The 22,605-nt window shown below is 37.7% G+C and overlaps 1 protein-coding gene across 4 annotated transcripts; it reads left to right on the top strand.

The window, feature by feature from the left end:
- The first annotated feature begins 348 nt into the window (after window positions 1-348).
- On the top strand, window positions 349-20,790 carry MIER3 (MIER family member 3). 4 transcript variants are annotated; one of them, XM_035310577.1, is made up of 12 exons: window positions 349-431; window positions 2,721-2,866; window positions 4,776-4,910; window positions 6,614-6,734; window positions 8,716-8,801; window positions 9,008-9,080; window positions 12,651-12,802; window positions 13,351-13,432; window positions 14,560-14,651; window positions 16,381-16,508; window positions 16,677-16,822; window positions 16,908-20,790. In XM_035310577.1, the coding sequence occupies exons 1-12, from the start codon at window positions 353-355 to the stop codon at window positions 17,363-17,365; spliced, it is 1,698 nt and encodes a 565-aa protein (XP_035166468.1). In that variant the 5' UTR covers window positions 349-352; the 3' UTR covers window positions 17,366-20,790. The 4 variants fall into 4 exon arrangements, with proteins under 4 accessions (XP_035166468.1, XP_035166467.1, XP_035166469.1 ...); XM_035310576.1 differs by having other exon boundaries at window positions 14,557-14,651; XM_035310578.1 differs by lacking the exon at window positions 349-431 and adding an exon at window positions 469-889 and having other exon boundaries at window positions 14,557-14,651.
- Window positions 20,791-22,605: the final 1,815 nt, after the last annotated feature.

The following is a 22,605-nucleotide window of genomic DNA, read 5'->3' as shown; positions in this document are numbered from 1 at the left end:
GCGGACGAGCCTCCGGCGCCGCCGGGGCAGCTGGAGCCTGCGCGACTAGGCCGCGCGGCGGGTGCCGGTGCGCAGCCCGCGGAAGGGGGCTCTTCGGCGGGCCGGGCCGGGGGAACGGGCGGCGGGGGGGAGCGGGAGCCAGTCCCGGGCTGCCGGGCTGGGAGAGGCGGCGGCCGGTCCCGGCTGCCTCCCGTCGCCGCCGGCCCCTGTCACGTCCCGCCCCGGCCGGGGTGGGACGGAAGGAGCGGGAGCGGCGGGCCCGGTGCGGGGCCTGCGGCGGGATGAGTGGGGTGGAGGGGAGCGGGGGAGCCCCGGCGGCGGAGGGGAGGGACGGGCGGCCGCGAGATGGGGGATGCTACCGGCGGCGGGACCCCGCGCCTCACCCCTCTCTCTCCTCTCCCCACAGGCTTCCCTTGGGAGTTCGAGCCCAGGTTCGTCCTCGCCAGCTTCTGCCCGGCACCCTGCCTGCCCGCCTGCCGCACGCCGCGCTCTCCCTCCTGATCCTCCCCGCAGTTATCCTCTCTTGCCTCGTAGCTTTTCTAGCACAGCACCTTCACGTAACTAATTGCCTGCCTGATTTCCAAAGAAAGGGATGCGCGCTGAGAGTTCATCCCCTAACTCCTGGCGCAGTTAGTAATTGGCTGCTGGGAGCCCCAAACGAACACCAAGTTTTATAGTGCTCTTAAGTCAGCATCTCAGGAAAGCCATGAAGTCTGGGTAGAGAGAGAGAGACCGTTCGTTCCTCTTCTTGCTGATAACTACAGGCCCGTATGAATTTTTGACTTCTTGGTATTACCAGAAAGCACTTAAAAGCATAATTATATGCAGTTGTTAAGGCTTGAACCACTGTTAAGGTTCTTTGGAATACCTTCCTTTTACACCAGCAAGCGTATTTAACATCATCAGGGCTACTCATGAATAAGTATGTTGTGGAGTGCCTTTGCTTCCGTCCTACTTCTATTCTGCGTTAGCTGTTTTTCTTCATTTTAACTGCTTTTACTTAGCAAGCTTGTGTTACTTGAGTATGGGTTGGATATTGAGTATTCAGAGATGCTGAGGGGGGGCCTTTTTTTGCCTAAAGTATATGAGTTGTGTAGACCTTCCAATTCAGTTATTCAAATGTAAAATTAGTTATAGCAGTGATTAGAAACAACAGTCTTGAGCATATGAGTATATATATGCAAGTGTATATATGTAGACCTATGTACATATACTAGGTTAAGATGGTTCTCAGTTCTTGAAAAGCTATGGGATCAGGATGTGATAGCTAACAGTGGAAAAATTCAACATATAATGTAATTATCGTAATTGAAGTAGTAGTATCAGCTATGCTGGGAGATCCATGAGACCACAATATGGATAGCATGTGAATAAAAAGCATTTTTGGCTTGAATGTTTCCTTATGGTATGGTATTATGAACTTGCACAGTATTGTCTTAAGCACGCTAAATTGACAAAGTTTACTTTAATTACCTGCATGTAAGGAACAAACACTTAGTGTAATTGCTGAAAATTAATTAGGTGCTCTAAGACTCAGCAGTGTTAGTATATACGAGTGTCTCTCTGAAGGCTAGAAGCAGTGCAGTGAGGGATACTGCTTTATTTTTTTTGAAGAAAAGGATTGAAAATTCGTAGATATTTTCTTGATGCTCAGAAGAAGTTCTGAGGAAATAATTCCTAATAAACCTTTCATTTGCTTCTCATCAGCCAAGGATTGCAACAGAGTGCTAGTATGTTAAAGCTGGAAGGGGAAACCAGAAGCGAAAGAAATATACCAGTCTGCTTACTTTTTCCATCCTTAAAGCCATAAGCAAGTCCACATTAAAGTATAAAACAACCCTGTATTTCTGTAGTTTTCTTTGACTTTACAGTGCAGAATTATTTAAATCTGTAAAACTTGTCGAATCTACTGATAAGGGTTCTTAGAGCTGAAATAATGCACTTAAAATAATAACAGTACTTTTGGGTGACTTACCTCCTTGAGTAATGAAAAAGTCTCTGTCGGACCACCACAGAACTGTCACAATGGCTGGTTAACTAAATGTGATCCATTAGAAGCATTTTGTTATTTCCCGTATATTTTCCTCTCTATTTCTTGAGACTCTGCAGAGTTTGTTCTTTCTTTTTAGATCAAGTGCTAAGACTTGAGCTAAACTAAGTGTGAGGCTCAACTAAGCTGAAGTGAGTCTCACTGTGTACTTTCCTGTTAGTAGAAAGTTGGTTCATAAGCTAAGGTAGCCATTTACCAGTGAAAAACTAGGCTAGTTACCATATATATCATTATAAATAGAATCAGAGACTATAAATCACAGCCTCTGGATTTGCAAAGTACAACTGTCATGCCTGCAGCACCTGATATATTGTGACATACATGCTTTATACTTCAACAGTGTTTTCAAGGATGATTTGAACAGTCTTTTATCCAGCAGAATACTCATTTGGGACTGTACTTTCTGAAACTCTTTCAGTAGTTCAGAGAGTTCTTCCAAGTACTTTATACTGCAAGAGAGAAAAGTATGCCCATTACTTAGAAGTATGAAAAGAGAAAGCCAGCTAAAACAGCTGAATTTGTCAGGTAGCTCAGTGTTTGTTCTAGTTATTCCATTGAAAGTTTTGACCCTGTATGTAAAAGAATACATGCAACCTTATTTTTTTTTTTCCTGTGGTGTAACTTCATGTTGATGTAGAAAAAATAACTCAGATTAGTTTTTTTTTGATAGTTGGCTCTTTATCATCTGAGGATCATGACTTTGACCCTTCTGCTGAAATGCTGGTACATGATTATGACGATGAACGTACTCTTGAAGAAGAGGAAATGATGGAAGAAAGCAAAAATTTCAGCTCTGAAATTGAAGATTTAGAAAAGGTAAGAGTGACTAACCCTCTTCTAAATGTCCATATGTGTTGACCCTTTTTTACTGTAAAGAACACTCAACCTGTTCTTTAGTTTGCATTATGTAATGCAGTTTCCTAAAAAATGCCTTTGTAGCTTGTTTAAAAAGAGGAAAAGAAGATCAGGTTTAGTTAGGAGATAGCACTGCGTTCTCACAAAAAGGCTGAATTTGGCTTTTCAAAGGAATTAGTGATAGGTTAAGTTCAGACTCTTCTTCATTTAAGAACGCTTTCACTTTGGAGGAGAAACCACTGAAGCTGGTTTTAAAAGTCCTATTATCAAATACCACTGTTTATCACTCCTAAGTTTTGGAAGTTGGAAATAAGTAGAAATTATACATTGTGAGTGCTCTTAAGTGACAACTAGCTGTATTTCATTCTGTTGGTCATTTTTTGCTTTTCCAATCTGGAAACAAACATCTATGTTTTAGGTGTGGTGGATCACATTCATTTGCTATGTAAATGGTAGTTTTCTGTCTCAGTTTTATCAGTTTGGCAGTTGGTGGGGGTACAGAATGACCACATGCTCCTTGGCTTTTCATATTGTGTATTTTACACTGTTTAATTGCATGCTTTTCCTGTTTACACCTCTTGTTCACCCATGTCAGTGCATCACCCATTTTAAATGTCTGTTGAATGCTGAACACCCACAAATTGACACTACTTGAATTACCATTCAGTGACCCACTTATATTGCTCAACATAACTGCAGATTTTGGTCGAGTTTCAGGAAAGTGTAATTTCTGGCATCAAATACGAAGCTGTATCTGTGTAGCCCATATAAAAAAAAATAAATAATGAATTGACAGTTAATTCAATGAACTCTGGATTTTTTGTCCTTCTACATGTACAATTACATTTTTGCTGATTATGAACTTGTAGTTACAATAACAAAGGAGCTTGCCAAGTCTCGTGGTTAAAATGGAGTTATTACTCCACAGAATGATCTTATTGCCTCTATAATAGAAAGAAATAGAACTGAGAGCCACTCATCTTAAACACTTTATTACTTTAGGTCCCGATCCTGGAAAGACTTGGACATGTGTTTACGTTTACCCATTGTGAAAAGTCTTTGCAGGACTAACACCTTAGCTGACTAAAGAAAACAAGTAATTTAATCAGTGTATGAGTTCAACAAGAAATTTTTAAAGGTAATATAACTTTTAAAGGTATAAATATTGGAAAATATTTCTTATTCTTTGATGGCTTGAATCAGGTAAATTAATCTCCATGGTTTGTTGTTTTATTAATTGTCTTAGGTTGCAAATATGGTATTTAGTAGAATCATTGGATCAAAAACTGTCGGAAAAAATTATAAATCCAGCCTTTCTTTCATTTTTTTTTTTTCATTCTAAATCGTTAGCTGTCTTTCTCATATAAGCTGCTCAGCAGTCACTACCAAATACGTTGTGTGGAAAATGGAAATGAGGAATAAAGAGTTGCTATTTTGGTTTACTTTTGTGGGTTTTTGAACTTACACATGCAGCTGTTAACTATGTAGGACTAAAATCTTCAAGTTTTTCTGCAGTTCTCTCTTGTAGGGGGGTTGTATTCCTAGTGTAAGTTCTCTTGAAGAAATACAGGCAAATCATCAGATAAGGATCAATGTTTAATAATCAATTACTATTTAGTTTCATCTAGTAAAGATTTTTCTTGAATAGCACGATTGGACTTCAATATATGCCAATAGAGGTGGTGATGAATTATTTCAATCCTGTACCTGAAAATATTTAAAAACTTGATTCAAGTTTTCTGCTTTCAATTAAGTATTTCTTTGTTTGTTCTAACTTCTGTTTTTCAAAATACGTCTTATCCTTTTAGGCCTGAACTGTTCACAAGTATTTGGCAATATGTTAAAGTGTTTGTAAATCCTCTTGTATTAGGAAGGAAACATGCCATTGGAAGATTTACTGGCATTCTATGGCTATGAACCCACAATTCCAGTTATAGCAGGTTCCAGTGCGGATAGCTCTCCAAGTGAACTTGCAGATGAACTTCCAGATATGACTCTAGATAAAGTAAGTTGGAGAGCCATCTTTACCAGTATTACAATTTAAAAGCAGAAATCCAAATGACCTCAAATTATGTTTGACTACCTCTTGATGCTACACAATGTGTATCTTTGTCAATTTCAATATGCAATTGATAATTACTGTATTATTTTGAATTCATTAATTTTCAAGGACATTGAAGATCTGATTCTAGTTACACTTTTTGCACTTACAAATGCATGGCACCTTCAATGGCAATTTAATAACAACAAATGAGAAATGAATAAGTTAAGTTATTCTAAAACACATCCAAAGAACTGTAGGGTTTTGTTTGTTTTTAAAGAGAAATGGGATTTTTCCCCAAAGCTCTATATTCTATTTTAATGCATGCAACAATCGGAAGTAACAATTCCAGCATATATGTTGCGTATCAAAATTTATGTGGATAACTTGAAAATGCTCTCCTGGATGTTTGGAATGTTCCTTTCAGATGTGTATCATTTGGGGAGGTCTCAACTTCAGGGAGTGAGGGAGAGACTGTATTTACCTACAATGACTATATGCATTGCATTGATGTAAAAACTTGAGCTTATGCAATTTGCACGCTAACATTGAATTCTGAGATTTTAAGCTGATTTTTGGTTGTAAGGAGTGCTCAGGCAGTAATTTGGATTATAAAATCTATGGGTAGTAAGTATATGCTTTTTTTTAATACTTTCTGAAAGTATGATGTTATGGTAAACTCCATGGAAAATAGAGTATAATGATGGCTCTGCACATCTGATCCTTGTTAGGATTCATGATTGTGTTGAGGCTACAAATATGTAGTCAGCTTGTTGTCTAATACCATTCTTTCCTTCACTAACCTCCATTCAGAGGGGTTCACACGCCTGCTAGTGGAGGAAGTGAGCTTTTTCTTTCCTTTTTTTTTTTTTCTTTCTTTCTATGTGCTTCCTTTTCTCTTGTTTAACCTATGGAAAAATCTTTTTTTTTGTGCATTTTGGTAAGATTGCCTATTTTCTGTAACTGTGTTTTCAGCAAAAGCCTACCAAAGTTCCTAGCTTTTTTTTTTTTTTTTCCAGAGTCTATAGGGTAGGTTCTTAAAGTTTCAATGTATCTTTGATGTAAAGAATGGAAGTTGCCTCAAAACTTTAGAATTTTGTCATTAGTGTTTTTCACTGGAAGCAGCTGGAGGAATGTCTGGGATTGATGGTTGTACAGTTTTTTCTTGTACCTTTACTTTAATAGAGGACAAAAGGGAAATTAACTCCTGCGTCAACTCTGAAATAAACAGTTATATTTGTTTTTGGATTTAGGAAGAGCAAAGTAGCTTTTTAATGAATGGAATACAATCTACTAAAATGATTTCTTTCTGAATATGGGAGGATGCTTCTTTACTGTGAGAGTGACAGAGCACTGGAGCAGGTTGCTCAGAGAGGCTGTGGAGTGTCCTCTGGAGATACGGAAAACCTGCCTGGATGTGATCCTGTGCAATGTGTGCTAGGTGATCTTGCTTGAGCAGGGGCATGGACCAGATGATCTCCAGAGGTCTCTTCCAGCCTCAACTGTCCTGTGATTCTGTGATACTTAGGGTAAAATAATTCATTTTTATTAAATTATCAAAATGTGTTGAATCTGAATCCTTACTGATCTATACTTAAGAGATATTCTGAGTTTTCCTTATTGTTGTTGTTTATTATTATTATTATTATTTTATTTTAATGATACAGGAGGAAATAGCTAAAGACCTCTTGTCGGGTGATGATGAAGAAACACAGTCCTCTGCTGATGACTTGACACCATCGGTTACTTCGCATGAGGCTACAGACTTCTTTCCTCGGCCATTAAGATGTAGGAAAACTTAATTTTGTAACAGTATTCTAAACAGTTCTGGCATTATATATACAGCTTCCTAGCTTAACTGTCAAATTTGCAGACTGCTAACTACTGGAAGCTAAGAAATAGTGCTTTGGGGGATGTTGGACATGACTGTTGTCTTTGGTCGTTATTACTAATTACCTGAAAGACCAATACTTGGTACCATGCTCGAAGAAATAAAATTGATTAATTTTGCTACAAATACAGTAACTTTTTGTAAGTAATACTTAGTGTGGTGTTGAGGAACACTTCTATGATTTTCAGCATTTTAGTGAATGACATGAATATGTAACCTATTCTTGTAAGTTAGTGTTTTTCTACTAAAACTTTGCTGCCATTTTTAAGCCAGTGACTCCTCCATTCAGCCTGAGGATGTGAACAGGGCTGTGATTTCTTTGATTTTTTTTCTTTCACACATACTTTTCCATAGGACTTCATGGGGTGAGCCAAAGGATTTTGTCATAGTTTTAATTTGGCAAGTGTCTTAATCTATTTCTGGGGAATTTCAGCCTTCTAGAGATGAAGGATGATAAAGGAGCTGCCTCATTCACCTGCAGTTGTATGTAGTTCTTCACATGTTGCTAATGGTGTAGTCTAAGACATTCATATTGAAAGAGATATTCTAAAACCTTAAAAATTACAGTGCACTTTTTAAATTAAGCAAACACCGTATTTGGTGGCACTTAAACATTACTCATGAACTGTTAACAAATATGACACTGAAAATGAGGCAACTTTTTGGAAAAACCCTCATGTTGTTTAGGATTGAGAAACAGTCATCTTTGTTTTCAGCTGCCATGTTTTTCTATTAGAATGTTCCTCTTTGTCTGTTAGAACTTTTGGTTGGTCATTTTAAATCAAATATTTACTAATTATTGACACCATTTCACCGTGTCTGTCCTGTTGGCAGTCTTACCTTTTTTTGTGTTCCCTTTTCATTTCTCTAATACTAAGGTAAAGTTAAGTTAAACATTGGATGAATTGGAAATAAATAATTGCAAGTGATTATCCAGGCATAACGTTATTTCATTAATTCATGTTAGCTTCTTGTCTTCTTCTAGCAGCAAAAAGAGAGAGACTAGTGATTCTGATAATGACAGAAGAAGAGCCTCTGTCAATATATTCTTGGATCTTGTCTATGATGTTGACAGCTGTAGTTAGGTGTGACGAAGTTAAAAATGCAACCCTATTTTTGAGCATGCTGTAGTTTGAGAATACAAAATAGCTTTAATCTTATTATAATGGTAGATTCCGTTCTAGCAGGGATTATACATCTATAAAAATAGAATTACTTCAGAATACAGTAAATACAGTAGCAGACTGTTCCAGATTCTAAAATATGTTATTCTGTGAAGTACTGTATTTGAATTACGTAGAGTGCTCTGCTGTCTGCCTTCCCAAGGAGAGAAAAAAAAAAAGAGTAAAAAAGAGTAATCAGTGAGCTCTCTTTCGCTTATTCTGTTTTGTATATTGCTGCTGTATCTCCACTTTATGTTGAAGCAGCCTTGTTTAAAATAATGTTTTGAATACCCATTAAAACTTCTGATTAAAGTCTTTGCTAGGTAAAAAAGACTTGCCTTGTACATTACTTTTTTTTGATTAACTGGGGCTAAGTTTTAGCCCTAGACTTTATTTTCTCATACCTTTTCAGTAAGTTAACAAGCTTTCACTGGAAAAAAAATGAGGAAGAAAAATGATTATATTTCCTTTATCTGTCAGTAAATTATTTCAGTTGCAGTGAGGATGAATGTTTCAGTTTTGTAGCCTAGAAGTGCCAGTGCTTTCTGACTTAATGCTATAGTTTGCTATAGAAGGGTAGATCAACAGAATTGTGATCAGTGTATTCCTGAATAAAAGCAGGTGTTCTTTCAAAAGCAAAAGATAACACATTTATTGTAGTTATGTTTAAACTGAAAATGCTTCCTAGCTAAAACAACTTTTTTTGTGTCTGAAGCAAACACTACGTGTGATGGAGATAAAGAATCAGATGGTGAAGATGTAGAAGCAGACAATGGTAATTCATCTGAAGATTTGAGAAAGGTGATTACTACTTCTTAAAACGAATGAAAAGTTAACGTATTTTTTTAATAGTACAGTTTCTATTTTACAATTTTCAGTACGTATTTTAAATAATACATTAATTCTGAAATTCTCTGCTGAATGCCAAGTTAATGGCATTCTTTAATGCTTCCATGTGAAAAATATTAGTCTTTTTTATTATTATTTTTTTGTTTTTACATCTTCAGGAAATAATGGTTGGTTCACAGTATCAGGCTGAAATTCCACCTTACCTTGGCAGGTACAGTGATGAAGAAAAGGGTAAGTTCTTCTGCCTATTTTACTTTTTATCTTATGCTTTTATGTAACAGTTGATGGAAAAATATTTTTTTTTTTTTTATTGTAAAGTCAATGACAGTTAAAATCTCAGAGGCTTTAAAAGTACTAAAAATGTGAAGTGATGTAACTACATAATTACTGCTCAGAAATGCCATTCTACAACTTCGAGAAGACATTCTCAAGAAGACACAGTAGTGTGGATTACGTCAATTCAGAAGTAGTTAATGATCTTAGGAGGAAACAAACACTGGGTCAAGAAGGAAATGCTTTCCTCAGAGAATCATAACAGGGCCATGAATTTGTAACTTAGTTTACAACGAAGATGTCCAAAACAGTATTTTTCTTTAATTGCTTTTTTTTGTTATTCTTTTGTTTTATTTTTTTTGTCAAGCAAAACTGTGTGGGCTACAAAATGGATATAGAAAACATAATAAACTATTTTCAGTTTCCATGAGAAGGAGGTACAAGTCCTGATACATTTTGTCTTTTACAAAATACATTTTAAGTATGATGTTATTCCTGTGTAAATTTGGATTAAAAACTGCAGTTGTGCTTGAATAGGAAAAAATAATCTAGGAGTTTTATTTGGTATCTTTAAAAGTTTTCACTATGAGAAAAGCATAACACAGATAGCTTTGAAATAAAAAAAAAAAAAAAAGAAACTTTCTCATGGGTAGAACAGCTTTGAAATTAAGGAACAGTTTGGGAGATATCTTAATAAATGAAAGGCATTCTGGTTGTTTTTTTTTTTTTTGGTAAGTTTTCAAAATTCTGTGAGTTACTTGATTTCAAAACAATGCATTTTGTGGGAATATTATTCTAATGAAGCATATCAAGTCTTTTCACCATTGCCAATGATCATTTGCAATAGAGAAGAAGGCTGTTAACTACAGAGCTGGAAACATTAGTGAGTGAACATCTCTTTTGCTTCCTAAGAGACTTAGGGCAGCTTCCTGTTTTTGAAGATTCAGGGATGATGCTTACCAGTTGCAAGAAATGTAGGAATAAAACCAAGATTTATCTGGATAGCCCATTTACTATTTATACTTCTTGACTTTTGATCAGCCAAGAATTAGAGAATAACCAGAGGATGACCAGGAGGGAGTTAATCTAACAACTTTCAATGGAATGAGCTGATGCTAGAGAGTCATGGTGAGAGTCATGTCTGCTGGCCAGTGTGGTAGCTCTCAGGATTGGAGAGCCCATGGAGCTCCTCTTGAGAATATCAGGCATGGACTCCAGCAAGAAATGCTGCATTGTCTTGATGAATGAAAGGGAGAAAAAAATAAAGGAGGTAGAACCTGAGGGTCAGCAGCACTCAGAGGTATGATGTGTAGGTACTCTGAAACACTGCATGTACTGGAATAAGCAGGCTTCAGAGTTTTGGAATTACACTGCAGCAATTCCAGAATCGTCACCCTTTACATAAAGGTGATCCTGTGATAGCCTCTTCTGTACTAGCTGAAGAGGTGGTGATGGCAGACAGACTTATTTCTGCTATGTAGTCCCAGCTGCTGGAACTGGGATAGATGGCAGTTTGGTTCTTCTATAAACCTTATGCTTGTAACACATCCATTTGAAATCTTTCTATATTATGCCATAACAGCGCTTTCTGAGAAGATGTAACTTTATTCTTCACCTTTGCTTAGTACTGTTTCCTGCAGTTTTATGAGAGGTTAGAGAAGATTCTTTGCCTCTCTACTGTAATATCTGTTATGCTTGTGTGTGAAAAACGCTAAATTTTGCATTACAAAGAGATTACGTGAAACATTATGTGCAATGTTAATCGTATCTATTGGTCAGAGTTAAATTCTAGATTAAACTATAGATCTTACAATGTATTCACAGACTGGCAAAGGTTCAAGCCAAATCTTCTTTAGGACTGATATGTTGTCTGTCAAGCTACTTAAGAGGTACATACATGATTTCAGTGTACTATGAAGGACTATCCATCCTTATTGTCTGTAAAACATGCAGTGTAGAAGTTTACAAAATTCGGTTGTTAATGAACACAAAAGAAATAACATTAAGATCTAAATTCTATTCAGTTAAGTAAGTCTTGGCAAATTATGGTTGAAAATGATCAGTTAGCCACCTCCTTTATTTTCATCTTCCCAGATGTATAATATTTAAAATATTAAAGTAATTTTCTACAGTGTTACTGTAAACTGTAGGTTATTTGTTGAAAACAGTTTGCAATGGTTTTGGCACAGATGGCTAGCTAAATTCCATAACACTGCTTTCTCACTCCCCCTCAACAAAGGATACAGGGGAGAAAATACCATGGAAAGTGCTCAAGGGTTGAGGTAAAGACACGGAGATCAGTCAACAGTTATCATCATGGGCAAAACAGACTCAGCAGAGCGAAATTGATATAATAGATTGCCTATCACTAGCAGACTTAAAATAGTGGGAAACTAAAAGCAAGCCAAAAACACCTTCCCTCCATCCATCCTCTCCTACCTCTTCCCTGCGAGCAGTGCAGGGGAACAGGGAATGGGGGCTGCAGTCAGTCCACATGGGGTCCCTCCCACGGGATGCTGTTGCTGTCCTTCCTCAGATGAGCATGCGGGGGCTGCCCACAAGCAGCAGCTCTTCAAGAACTGCTCCCACACGTCTTCGTCCCACAGGGTCCGTCCCCTGGGAGCAAACTGCTCCAGCATGGGTCCCCCACGGGTGGCAGCTCCCCCCAGGCCCCTGCTCCTGTGTGGGCTCCTCTCCACGGGCTGCAGCTCCGGCCCGGGGCCTGCTCCTGCGGGGGCTCTCCATGGGCCGCAGCCTCCTCCAGGCCACATCCACCTGCTCCACCGGGGGCTCCTCCACGGGCTGCAGCGTGGAGATCTGCTCCGTGTGGGACCCATGGGCTGCAGGGGGACAGCCTGCTCCACCGGGGCCTCTTCACAGGCCGCAGGGGAACTGCTGCTGCCTGCCTGGAGCTCCTCCTTCTGCACTGACCTGGGGAGCTGCAGGACTGCTTCTCACTCCCCTCACCCAGTTGCTGAGCAGCAGTTTTTTCCCCTTCAATCTTCTCTCCCAGAGGCCCAACCAGCGTTGTTCCCTGGCTCAGTCTGGCAGCAGCAGGTCCCTTTTGGATCCATCTGGAGCTGTCTCTGCTCTGACATGGGGTAGCTGCTGGGCTCTGCTCACAGAGGCCACTTGTGCAGCCCCTTGCTACCAAAACTTAAGTCTATCTAAACCTGATACATATCTAAATAAAACAGAGTGGTTTGCTAGGTTGTTCATATGAAGACGATGTGTATGTATGCATAATTTGATTGAATCATCTAGCAGTCTACAAACCATTCCTATGGAAAGATTCTGAAGAGTTCAGTCCCTTATCTTACCCTCATGGAACCTGAATCTCTTCACCACATCATACAGCAGAGTTTGTCTTTTAACTGAGGCATTTGTGCAAAAAGTGAGCTGCAATATATAAGTGGCATGATGGTATTTGATTTGATTTCTTTTGTGTTCCTGTTCTCTGTAAAATAGCTTTTATGTTATAGTCTTTAAAATGTCACACCTGGTGTTAATGGATTTCTGTTTTAACAGCCTATGAAAATGAAGACCATTTACTTTGGAAGCCTGATGTGATCTCAGAAAATAAAGTTAAAGAATACCTTTTTGAAACCTCCTTAAGAACAGGAAATGAAAAAATGATTGGCAGAATTCCTGAAGGACTACATACACGTGACAATGAACAAGTATGTTTTATATCCTGTTCCATTTGTGACACATTGCTTTGTAATTAAGGTGTTCTCTTTCTTTGCTCGTATTGTAAGGCAGCAATATTCAATTTAATTGTTTCTTCTCTCTTTTTTTTTTTTTTTTAGTTTAGATATTATTGGGGTCAGGATCTTATTTGTAATCTTAAGCCTGTGCTTATTTAGGCAAATTACATGTATTTGAATGTTAGCAGTGTTATGATCTTCTAATTGCCATACTGTTAGCCAAATCCAGGTGTTTGGTTTTTTTTTTTAATAACTGCATGTTTTACATTTGCTTGTTTAAACCTTGCCTCAACTTTTTGGTGGTTTTGGTTTATTTTTATTTTTATCATGTATAAAGACAAATTCTCTTTTTTGGACATGAGGCTTGCTCACTGAAAGGCTAGTTTCATAAATTTAGATGGTATATTTACAAACTTTAACTCTTTTTATAAAGAAGAACAATCTTCTTTATAAAGTTTGCAAATATATAATATTTGCATACATTTGCAAATATACAGTCTAAATCTTCTTTTATTTTATAGGCTCTGTATGAACTTCTCAAGAGTAGCCATAACGTTAAAGAAGCAATTGAGAGATACTGTTCAAATGGAAAGGCATCTCAGGGTAAGAAATAGTATGTGATTTTTCAGAAATGCATTGGAGAAAAATCTTAAGGTTGTCTAGAAAAACCTTGAGTAAGAATCAGATTGACAGGCATTTCCCTTTCCATCATGTCTTTAGCACAGATTAAGTATAATCTGTTGGAAACTTCTGCTAGAGAAGTTTGCAAATTTATGCAAGTTTACAGGATCAGCTTTTACACCTTTTCTTCCCTTCTTTCCTCCACTGCAGCTGTAAGAATGGCACAGACTGAGGGCTGGGAAAGAAGCTGTGATTTTGCTCCTGTAAGGCAGTTCTCACCCTTGTTACAGTATCTTTTTGAGTTCATGGTCAACAATCATAGAACGTCTTGGGTTGAACGGGACCTTAATGATCACCCAGTTCCACCCCCCTGCCAGGGATGCTGCCACTAGACCAGATTGCCCAGGTTGTCCAGCCTGGTCTTGAACACCTCCAGGGATGGGACACACAACAATAATTTGATGTCATTTATACCAGAATGAGGAAAACATAGCTGGCTACATAAATGAGCCCCACTCTCTTCTTCACTGCATCAGCATTGTGTTATGTCAACCCTTATCTGATTCTACCGTATTGTTCTGTAGGCCTTCAGTAGATTTTGGAAAGCTTTGTTTGAGTTAAGTGGAAAATGAACTTCTGCCTTGCTTGCCCCTAGCTTTATTACTCACTTACATGAAAATCAGAGTTTATCGTGAGCCGGCAATACATACTGCATAAAACAGACATGGGCTATGAGTGCTGCTGTAAGTTGATATTCAGTTGATATTGATCAGTGACCTATGCAAGAAGTATGTCAGAAAATTAATCTGATACCTTCATGATGTTTTAAGTCGTCTTAATGACGAATTTCATAGGAAATAATCAGTTTTTGAATATCCTTTGCCCTCAAAGATAAACGATTTTAGAAATCAAACTCTTCTATGAGTCTTTATATAAGTAAGAGTGTTAGATTTGGGGTAGGATATCTGTACAGTAAAGAACAGGGTCTAAATAACCTAATGTTTTTAATTGTGTGTTTGCATATTTATGCATTAGCAACACAATTATTTTATTCTCTGTAAAAGTTTCTTGAGCACAAATGATATACTGTTTTTGTTATTGGCTAGAAGAGATGACAGCATGGACAGAAGAAGAATGCAGAAGCTTTGAACATGCACTTCTGATTTATGGAAAAGACTTCCATCTCATACAGAAAAACAAGGTTAGTGTTTTACAATTAAATGGGAGAACTGGTAGATAATATGATGCTGGAAATCTCTCAGAGCAATACATTTGTTGAAAGTCATGTAGAAGTGTGAAATAACAACCAACATGCTACAACCAGTTTGGCGTTTTTTGTTAAGTTTACCTCAGATGTCATTGAAAAAGCTAAATGAGTTGATGTACTGTCTCTGAAATTGACTTACACTGACATCACTTCTATTTATGCATTTATATTATGTTTTACAACTGTACTCATCCATCAGGATTGTGTTTTCTGGCTAAGTGAAAGAATTCTAATCTTGATCTGGATTGCTTTTGATTCACTCCTTTGTGCTTGAAGAATAAGGATTGGATATTTTTTGATCAAAAATACATATCAATATGTTCACTTCCAAACTTATTCTGTATTTCCTTTATGTTTTGATACCATCTTGAGTTTTTTGTTTTCTTTATGACACTGATGTGTTTGTCGTATTTCAGGTAAACTTTAGTGTTCTGGTTGCTATTGAACAATTACTGTCAAGTAGTCCTGCTTTATACCTGGCTTAACTTGTCTTATGATAAATATTTGGGTAGTTCAAATTTTAGATGGACTTTATCAATAAAAAGTAACTCAACAGAGATTCAAAGAAGTAATTTTTAAATTTATTTTTAGTATTTTTTTCAACGTGCAACAATGCACATGATTTGAAGTATACGTCACGATGGACTGGAATTTGTCTAAGAAAACCACTAGTTTTTATTCAAATAGGTAAAATGTCAGAAAGTTTGGGAAAAGTTTTGGGACCCAGCACAAACTGATGTCACTTGTGTATTAAAAGTATCAGCTAGACAAGAGTTAGTGCTTGGAGAACTTTTATGAAATATATTCCTTTATCACTGTACTACAAAGCATTGGTTGGGACTTCAGGTACCAGGTGGTGTGTGTAGACATCTGTTCATCTCCTTCCCTTCTTGCTGTGTTGGTGCCTAAAATAGTGAGGCTTATTACTGCACCCAAGGCAGTTTGGATTTGCCTCTGATGCTTTTGTAAGTTTGATCAAGCTCAATTACTACCATATTATATCAGGATATGTTTGTATATCCTAGCATATAGTAAAACTCAGACTGGAACTGTGAGCTGATGGTGATTTGAAATGCTTCTGCATCCAAAAATGGATATATTTTATAGAAATATAAGTTGAAGTAACATTTTTTTTTCTCCAAGAATCTGACTTGTTGTCCACTTTGGAGAAAAAGAACGGCTAACATAGGTCAAAATGAATCTTAGGAGTCCTTAATACCTTCTCAACAAGACAACAATTTTGTTTTGTTTAAACATACAGTTGTACGTATCTGTTTTCAAGCCTCAACAGTTCCTGACTTTACCAAAAGAAATCAGTACGAAGTGTCTTTCCTAGTTCACTACTCTTGGGTTATTGATTCGATGATTTTTTTCCGATTCTAAGAGCCTGTCTTACAATTTAAACATTGTTACATAGTTTATGAACTGAAATGTTTCAGATATAGATACAGTTTCAATCTATTAAAAAGAACATACAACAGTGTAATACAATAGGAGCAACATAACAGTTACATGAAGCTTTAGTTCTCTTTAAAATCTGTTAATTTACTTGGTTTGTTCCAGATACTGGAGTAGTAAATCTAACAATATTGCAGGGATATGGGAACTGCAGAGATGACAAAACTGTGCATTAATGTTGTCAGTCCTTCTTGCCTTTTTGTAGGTAAGAACCAGAACAGTTGCTGAGTGTGTGGCTTTCTATTACATGTGGAAGAAGTCAGAACGTTACGATTATTTTGCTCAGCAAACAAGATTTGGAAAGAAGAGATACAACCATCATCCAGGAGTTACGTAAGTAGTGTGTTTTCTGTTGCAAATCCTAAATGGAGGAGATTTTTTTTTCTCCCATCATTGCAATGTAATGCTGCTGTGGCTGTGGAAACTAAAATTAAATTTTGTCATCATTCTAGGCTCTGAGTTCATGTGAAATAACCCCTTGTGGTTGTAATATTCTTTTAGGGACTACATGGATCGTTTGGTAGATGAAGCAGAAGCCCTTGGTGGAGCAGTGCACACTTCAGCCTTAACATCTAATAGTCGAACAGAAACCATTCCTGATCAACAGCTAAGCATTCTGAACTCTATCACTGCCAATGAGTTGACAGGTAAATCAAGGAAAACAAAACTCTTAACTGTTGTGACTACGTAAACTAGTATTTCATTTACATTTGTGTTCATCTGTCTTTCCAGCATTGACAAATAGCGTAGCTACTGTCTGCCATGCTTCAGATGTGAACTGCCTGGATGATGCCTTTCCTCCTATGGACAGCTTACCCCGAGCACCAGTTAATCATGTGCCTGTTGGAACAGAAGAGTTGCTTAACTTGCCAAGCAATGGTGAAAGTGATTGTTTTAATTTATTTGAGACTGGCTTTTATCATTCAGAGCTAAACCCAATGAACATGTGCAGTGAGGACACAGAAAGACCTGCAAAGAGATTGAAAATGGGAATTGCTGTCCCAGAATCCTTCATGAATGATGTCTCTGTAAATAACCTTGGTGTGGACTTTGAGAACCATACGCACCATATTACCAGTGCCAAAATGGCTGTTTCAGTGGCTGACTTCAGTAGTCTATCTTCAAATGAGACAAACGGTTTTATCAACGCCCACACGCTTCACCAACATACTGCCCTTCACTCAGAATGACTGTGGAAAATGAAACAAACAGTGGGTACTTTATGCAGTAGTAGTAAACTTGATGGGAGCTATCAGGTTTGCTTAGTCTTTCACTGGAAGTTTGAACATTATGACATCAGTGATGTCTTTGTATGTATAGAACTATATCTTGATTTATCAAGAGTAATTTCTTTTTTCAGTCCATAAATGTGGAAATGTCATAGGATGTTTGGCAGAGTTTGGGACTAAGAGAACTCTGTGGTGCAGCTTTAAGCTCTGCTTCAATTTTTTTTAAAGCCTGTAGACAGAGGCCACCATTTCAAAACCAGCACAGAAGTTCTGAACTGATGGGAGTGGCTTTTTAGTCTAAGTTACTTTTGCTGTAACAAATGCAGTGGAATAACAATGTTTACAGGTACCAATCCTGATCCCTGCGCAATGTAGCATTTTTTTTCTTATAAAGGCAGGGATGGGCTTCTTTAATTTAAACTGCACAAACATACAAGGATGTTTTTAAATGGAACCTTCTCTCATGTGATACTAAACTAGAGCACTTCAGTTTACAAAACAGCAAGTTCATCTTGGTGGAAGCTAGCACAAGGGACTTAACACGAGTAAAGTATGAAGACCTACACTTGGATGCTGTTGCAAAAGTATAGGCCATGGCTACCTTACAAGAAGTAATTATACTGCCACAGGTGTCTGTGTACTTTAAATTGACTGGCTTAAACAGATGCATTTTAGGCTGTTGTGTTCTGGTGGGGTTTGTCCACAACTTGAAGAGTAACGTAATTGTGTAACTTAACTTTCCTAAGGCAGCTGTTGTTGCATAAACCTACAGTCTGCACAGTTTAGGATTTACCACTAAACAGTCTATGTTTTGGAAGACAAATTGTTTGGAGCACTGCAGTTCAAAGTGTTACAGTTTTGAGGGACTGTCTAGTTTATATAGAAGTAGTAGAACCTTGAAGTCTGTATTTAAAAGCTTTTCTTTAGCGTGGATTGCATTTATTTGTTTTGTCAAAGTCATTGGCTAGAGAATGGCATTTTGCTAGCTTGGTCAAGTAGAAAAGGATGAGTAAAAATGTTTCCCATAAAAGTAACTATTTTACTTCAGTGAATTTTTATTCTGAAAATTGGGTCCAGTTCAGCCATCCAGAAAGTTTCTCTTGCAAATGCTTGTTCTAATTCTTGTGGTAGAGTCAAATCATAGTTTTGGTGTATAACATGTTGTAGCATACAACTTACAGGTTTTTTTAATAGGAATCTGAAACTTATTTCAGTAAGATTACTGCTTTCCCTCCATATTTTTCTTTGCACTGTTCATATTATAAAATTAATTGCCACTAACTTGTTTTCATTATTCAGGCGATTAGTTTTGCATTGTTGATATATGTAATAGTTGCTTCAAGGTCATTCTGAGTAATTAGAAAGTAGTGACTAATATTTGAAAGGGAAGAGGGTATTTATTATGCATACTGTGAACTGCATTGTCATCCTGACTTTCAGATGCAGAGTATGGAGTTTATGACATTGTAATGAAGACTGCTTTGAATTGTTTACACAATAGCACATTTACCATATTAAACGCAGATCAGTTTAGCACAGTGGACAAAAGTAGAGATAATTTGTAATCAGTTCTTAATTTATACATCTGGAATGTGTAATTTTGGTAAGTACACAGTAAATAACGGGTAGCCTTGGCCCTGTGTTGTACTCTGACATTTTTTAGCCAAGTTGTCAGCTTCTTGTTGCTGTGTTTTGTGCTGAACTTTGTATCTTGTTTCTTTTGTTTATGAATCAACACATTTTATGTAATTTTGTAAAATACTGGCCATAATCCTTCATTCAATTTTATCTATGGGTTTACAGTGAGTGGCTGGTGTGTATAAAAATCATTATACAAAGATGACTGAATGCTTATACCAGTTGCACTTAAATGAACATGCCCATTCTCATTAGCTGATGCAGTAATATATTCAGTTTATCTATGCATTGCTGAGATCTTAATGTAGACAGAGACTTGTCTAAGGTTTGGGTTGTCAGCAAGTTGAATGGACACTTTAGTTATTTAATAAAGACTTTTGACCAAAATTCAGAAAATGATATGAGAGAAAAATGAATTCCGGCTAGTCTAGTAGATTTTTAAATGGTGATCTTATTTAGCCTGTTGGCTAGCTAGCTGGTATCGTTTACTTTTAATTCCTTGTTAAAATGAGGCAATAATTTGCAAGATTTTGTAAATATGTAAATTCTTCATATCTTTTTAGATATCTATTTCAATATTTTCTGACTACTTCTGTGTATAGGAACATTTTTGTGCATGCTCGATGTGACATTCATAAATTTGTACCACTATGACTTTATCCATGTAAAATAGCTATTTATTGAATTTTTCTTTTAAAAGCTGGACTTACTTATTTTTCTCTCAGTTTAAACATTTAAATGGAGAACTTGTTACTGTTTATTAAAAGAATTGCGTTTTGAAAGTCAGCATGAAGATAACTGAATTGCAAGCATACGAAGAAATTATCTTGCCTTGGTTCTTAGATGGTGAAGCACAATTCTTATAACAAACTGTGATGAATTCTTTGTTCTTTGCCACACTTTTTCTTCATACAAACAAACCAAAAATCCATAATGGGCAATTGCAGTGTTGGTAAATGTATCCTTTTTATGTACAGGGAATCTGAAGAGGATAGCTGATTCATTTAGAAGTGTAACTGGTGCTGTGATTATAGCAATACTTTTACTTTTGTTAGTCATACATCATCTTCTCATGCTAGATTTTTAAATGTTTAGTTTTCCTCTTGTCATGGTCAAACTGCTGAATTTACTTGAAGGATGTACAATACTGTTTGAAGAATACTAAATTGTGTACAATTAGGTCAATGAATTGTACAATTGTTTCCTGTTTCTAATTTTTAAAACTGAGGGTCAAAAATGAATGAAAAAATCAGATCCAGTAGAACATAGTGACATTACATAACTTAACCAAAGTCTCTAGTGAATATTTTAACTTTGAATGTAAACTAATGGATAAACTGACCAACAGGGACATTATTTGCCCAGCATTACAAGCACATTGCCTACAGATGGGAAAACTAAATACAGTAATTTATAAAATAATGACCAGGTTACTATTTTTTCTTTCATTCCTATTTTTAATTGAAAAAAGGAAAATACTATCAACTGTAAAATAAGTACATATGGTTATAGTCCTCTTAATAAAACAGAGATTCCAGTTATTCTCAGTTCAAAGTAAGTACCCTGTGCATAACAATAATTTTAGTGACAATCGGAACATGTTTTAGTATCAGATGTTCAAGAGGAAGTCGCTATTGCATTGGTTTTAATATTTGTACATAAACACTGATTTTTTTGAGCATTATTTTGTATTTGTTGTATTTTAATATCTGGTGTACAGTTCCAGAAATAAATGTCTGGAAACCCTTCTTTACTTGTAAAGCTTTTCATGCATCTGCACCATGTTTGTTACTTCATTTTCAGAATTATTTAGCGCTAATTGACCACTTTTTAACATTCTGGGTAACACTTAAGTACACAATACCACTTTACCTCATGTAATGCAAAGTGTGACAAATGTAATATGCAGATACACAAGTAAATAATAAGCAATGGTTTCGCTCCAACATTGTGGCTTAAGCACATCAAAATCTGGGAGAGGGCTTTAACATGGCCTCCTAGTAACAGCACAGCAGTGTAACTCAGTGTTCAGACTACATAGTAAGCTGGTGGGAGGATGTCTCTTTTCATTTGTAAAGGAAAACTTGCCCAAATCCATGAAGCCACAGCATAGATCCACACATCAGGCTCAGTCACAGGTGTGGACAGGAAAAAATCTCTGCTTAGTCTGAGTACTTAAATTGTACTAGTAGTACTTTAATTCAACTAGGCGAAGCGCAAGGTCCTGCAGCTGGGCTGGGGCTATCCCAAGCACAAATACAGGTGGGGTGGAGAGTGGCTTGAGAGCAGCCCTGAGGAGAAAGACCTGGGGGCATTGGTGGATGAGAAGCTCAACATGAGCCAGCACTGGGCACTTGCAGCCCAGAAAGCCAACCGTATTCTGGGCTGCACCAAAAGAAGCCTGGCCAGCAGGGTGAGGGAGGTGATTGTCCCCCTCTGCTCTGCTGTTGTGAGAACGCATCTCCTGTGAGGAGAGGCTGAGGACACTTGGGTTGTCCAGCCTGGAGAGGAGGCTCAGAGGTGGCCTCACTGCTCGCTGCAATTTCCTGAGGAGGGGAAGCAGAGAGGGAGGTGCTGGTCTCTGCTCACTAGGAACTGATGACAAGAGGGAACAGCACGGAGCTGTACCAGGGGAGGTTCAGACTGGATATTGTGAAAAATTTCTGTACTGTGAGGGTGGTCAAACACTGGAACAGGCTTCCTAGAGAGGCAGCTGATGCCCCATGTCTGTCAGTGTTCAAGGGGCATTTGGAAAATGCCCTCACCAATATGCCTTAACTTTTGGTTAGCCCTGAAGTGGTCAGGCAGTTAGACTTGATGATCTTCAAAGATCCCTTCCAACTGTTCTGTTCTATTCTGTTCTATTAATAATTTATTATTATTAACAAACAAGCAACAGATTGCATTGAGAGCTACATGTTTATTATCAAATTGCACATTACATCTGAAATAGTGCCATAATGCATCCTGCTCTTTGTCTCTATGTGTGTCTGATAGGAATGAATGGACACACACAGAATTGGAATGACTTTCTTTAACGATGAAATAGATCCTGAGAAGACAAGGAAACACTCGATATACCTGAAGCCATTCCACAGACTGTAACGTTTCACTGAATTGTTATTTTAACCCTTCCATTTTCTCCTCTCCTGCTCCATCCCCACGTTGTGTTGCTCCTTGCTAAATACCACCTGGCTGCACCTCATCCCCCTGCTGGCTTTTTGGTTTGGCTTTTTGACTGGACCCACCTGTCTGTAACTGGTCTGTAACTCGGCCAGACTGATTGAGAGGGCGTTAAACTAGGATCAGCGTGGGAGGAGGACACCATCAGGAAGGCTGAGCTTAAGCCGAGGGATGGCACAGCACCATCTGAGCGTGGCAAAATTGAGGGGAGCACCTACGTCATTCCAGGGAGTACTGCAGATTCAGGAACACGTCTGAAATGCTTGTACACTAACACACATTTGCTCCAACACGAAGAGCAAACAGGATGAACAGGAAGCCTTGGTCCTTCCCCCGAGCTGTGGTATCATGGGCACTATTGAGACAGGACTGGCACGCAG

Source organism: Oxyura jamaicensis, chromosome Z, assembly GCF_011077185.1.
Source record: "Oxyura jamaicensis isolate SHBP4307 breed ruddy duck chromosome Z, BPBGC_Ojam_1.0, whole genome shotgun sequence".
NCBI classification, from domain to species: domain Eukaryota; kingdom Metazoa; phylum Chordata; class Aves; order Anseriformes; family Anatidae; genus Oxyura; species Oxyura jamaicensis.
The sequence above is the reverse complement of the archived record's forward strand: the minus strand, read 5'-3'. Positions and strand labels throughout refer to the sequence as shown.

Excerpts from the sequence above, each read along its gene's own strand:
- MIER3 (XM_035310576.1), top strand. The coding sequence starts at position 353 with ATGCTACCGGCGGCGGGACCCCGCGCCTCACCCCTCTCTCTCCTCTCC. Across the intron at positions 2,867-4,775 it reads AAATTGAAGATTTAGAAAAG|GAAGGAAACATGCCATTGGA; the intron begins GTAAGAGTGACT and ends CTCTTGTATTAG. Across the intron at positions 9,081-12,650 it reads GTACAGTGATGAAGAAAAGG|CCTATGAAAATGAAGACCAT; the intron begins GTAAGTTCTTCT and ends CTGTTTTAACAG.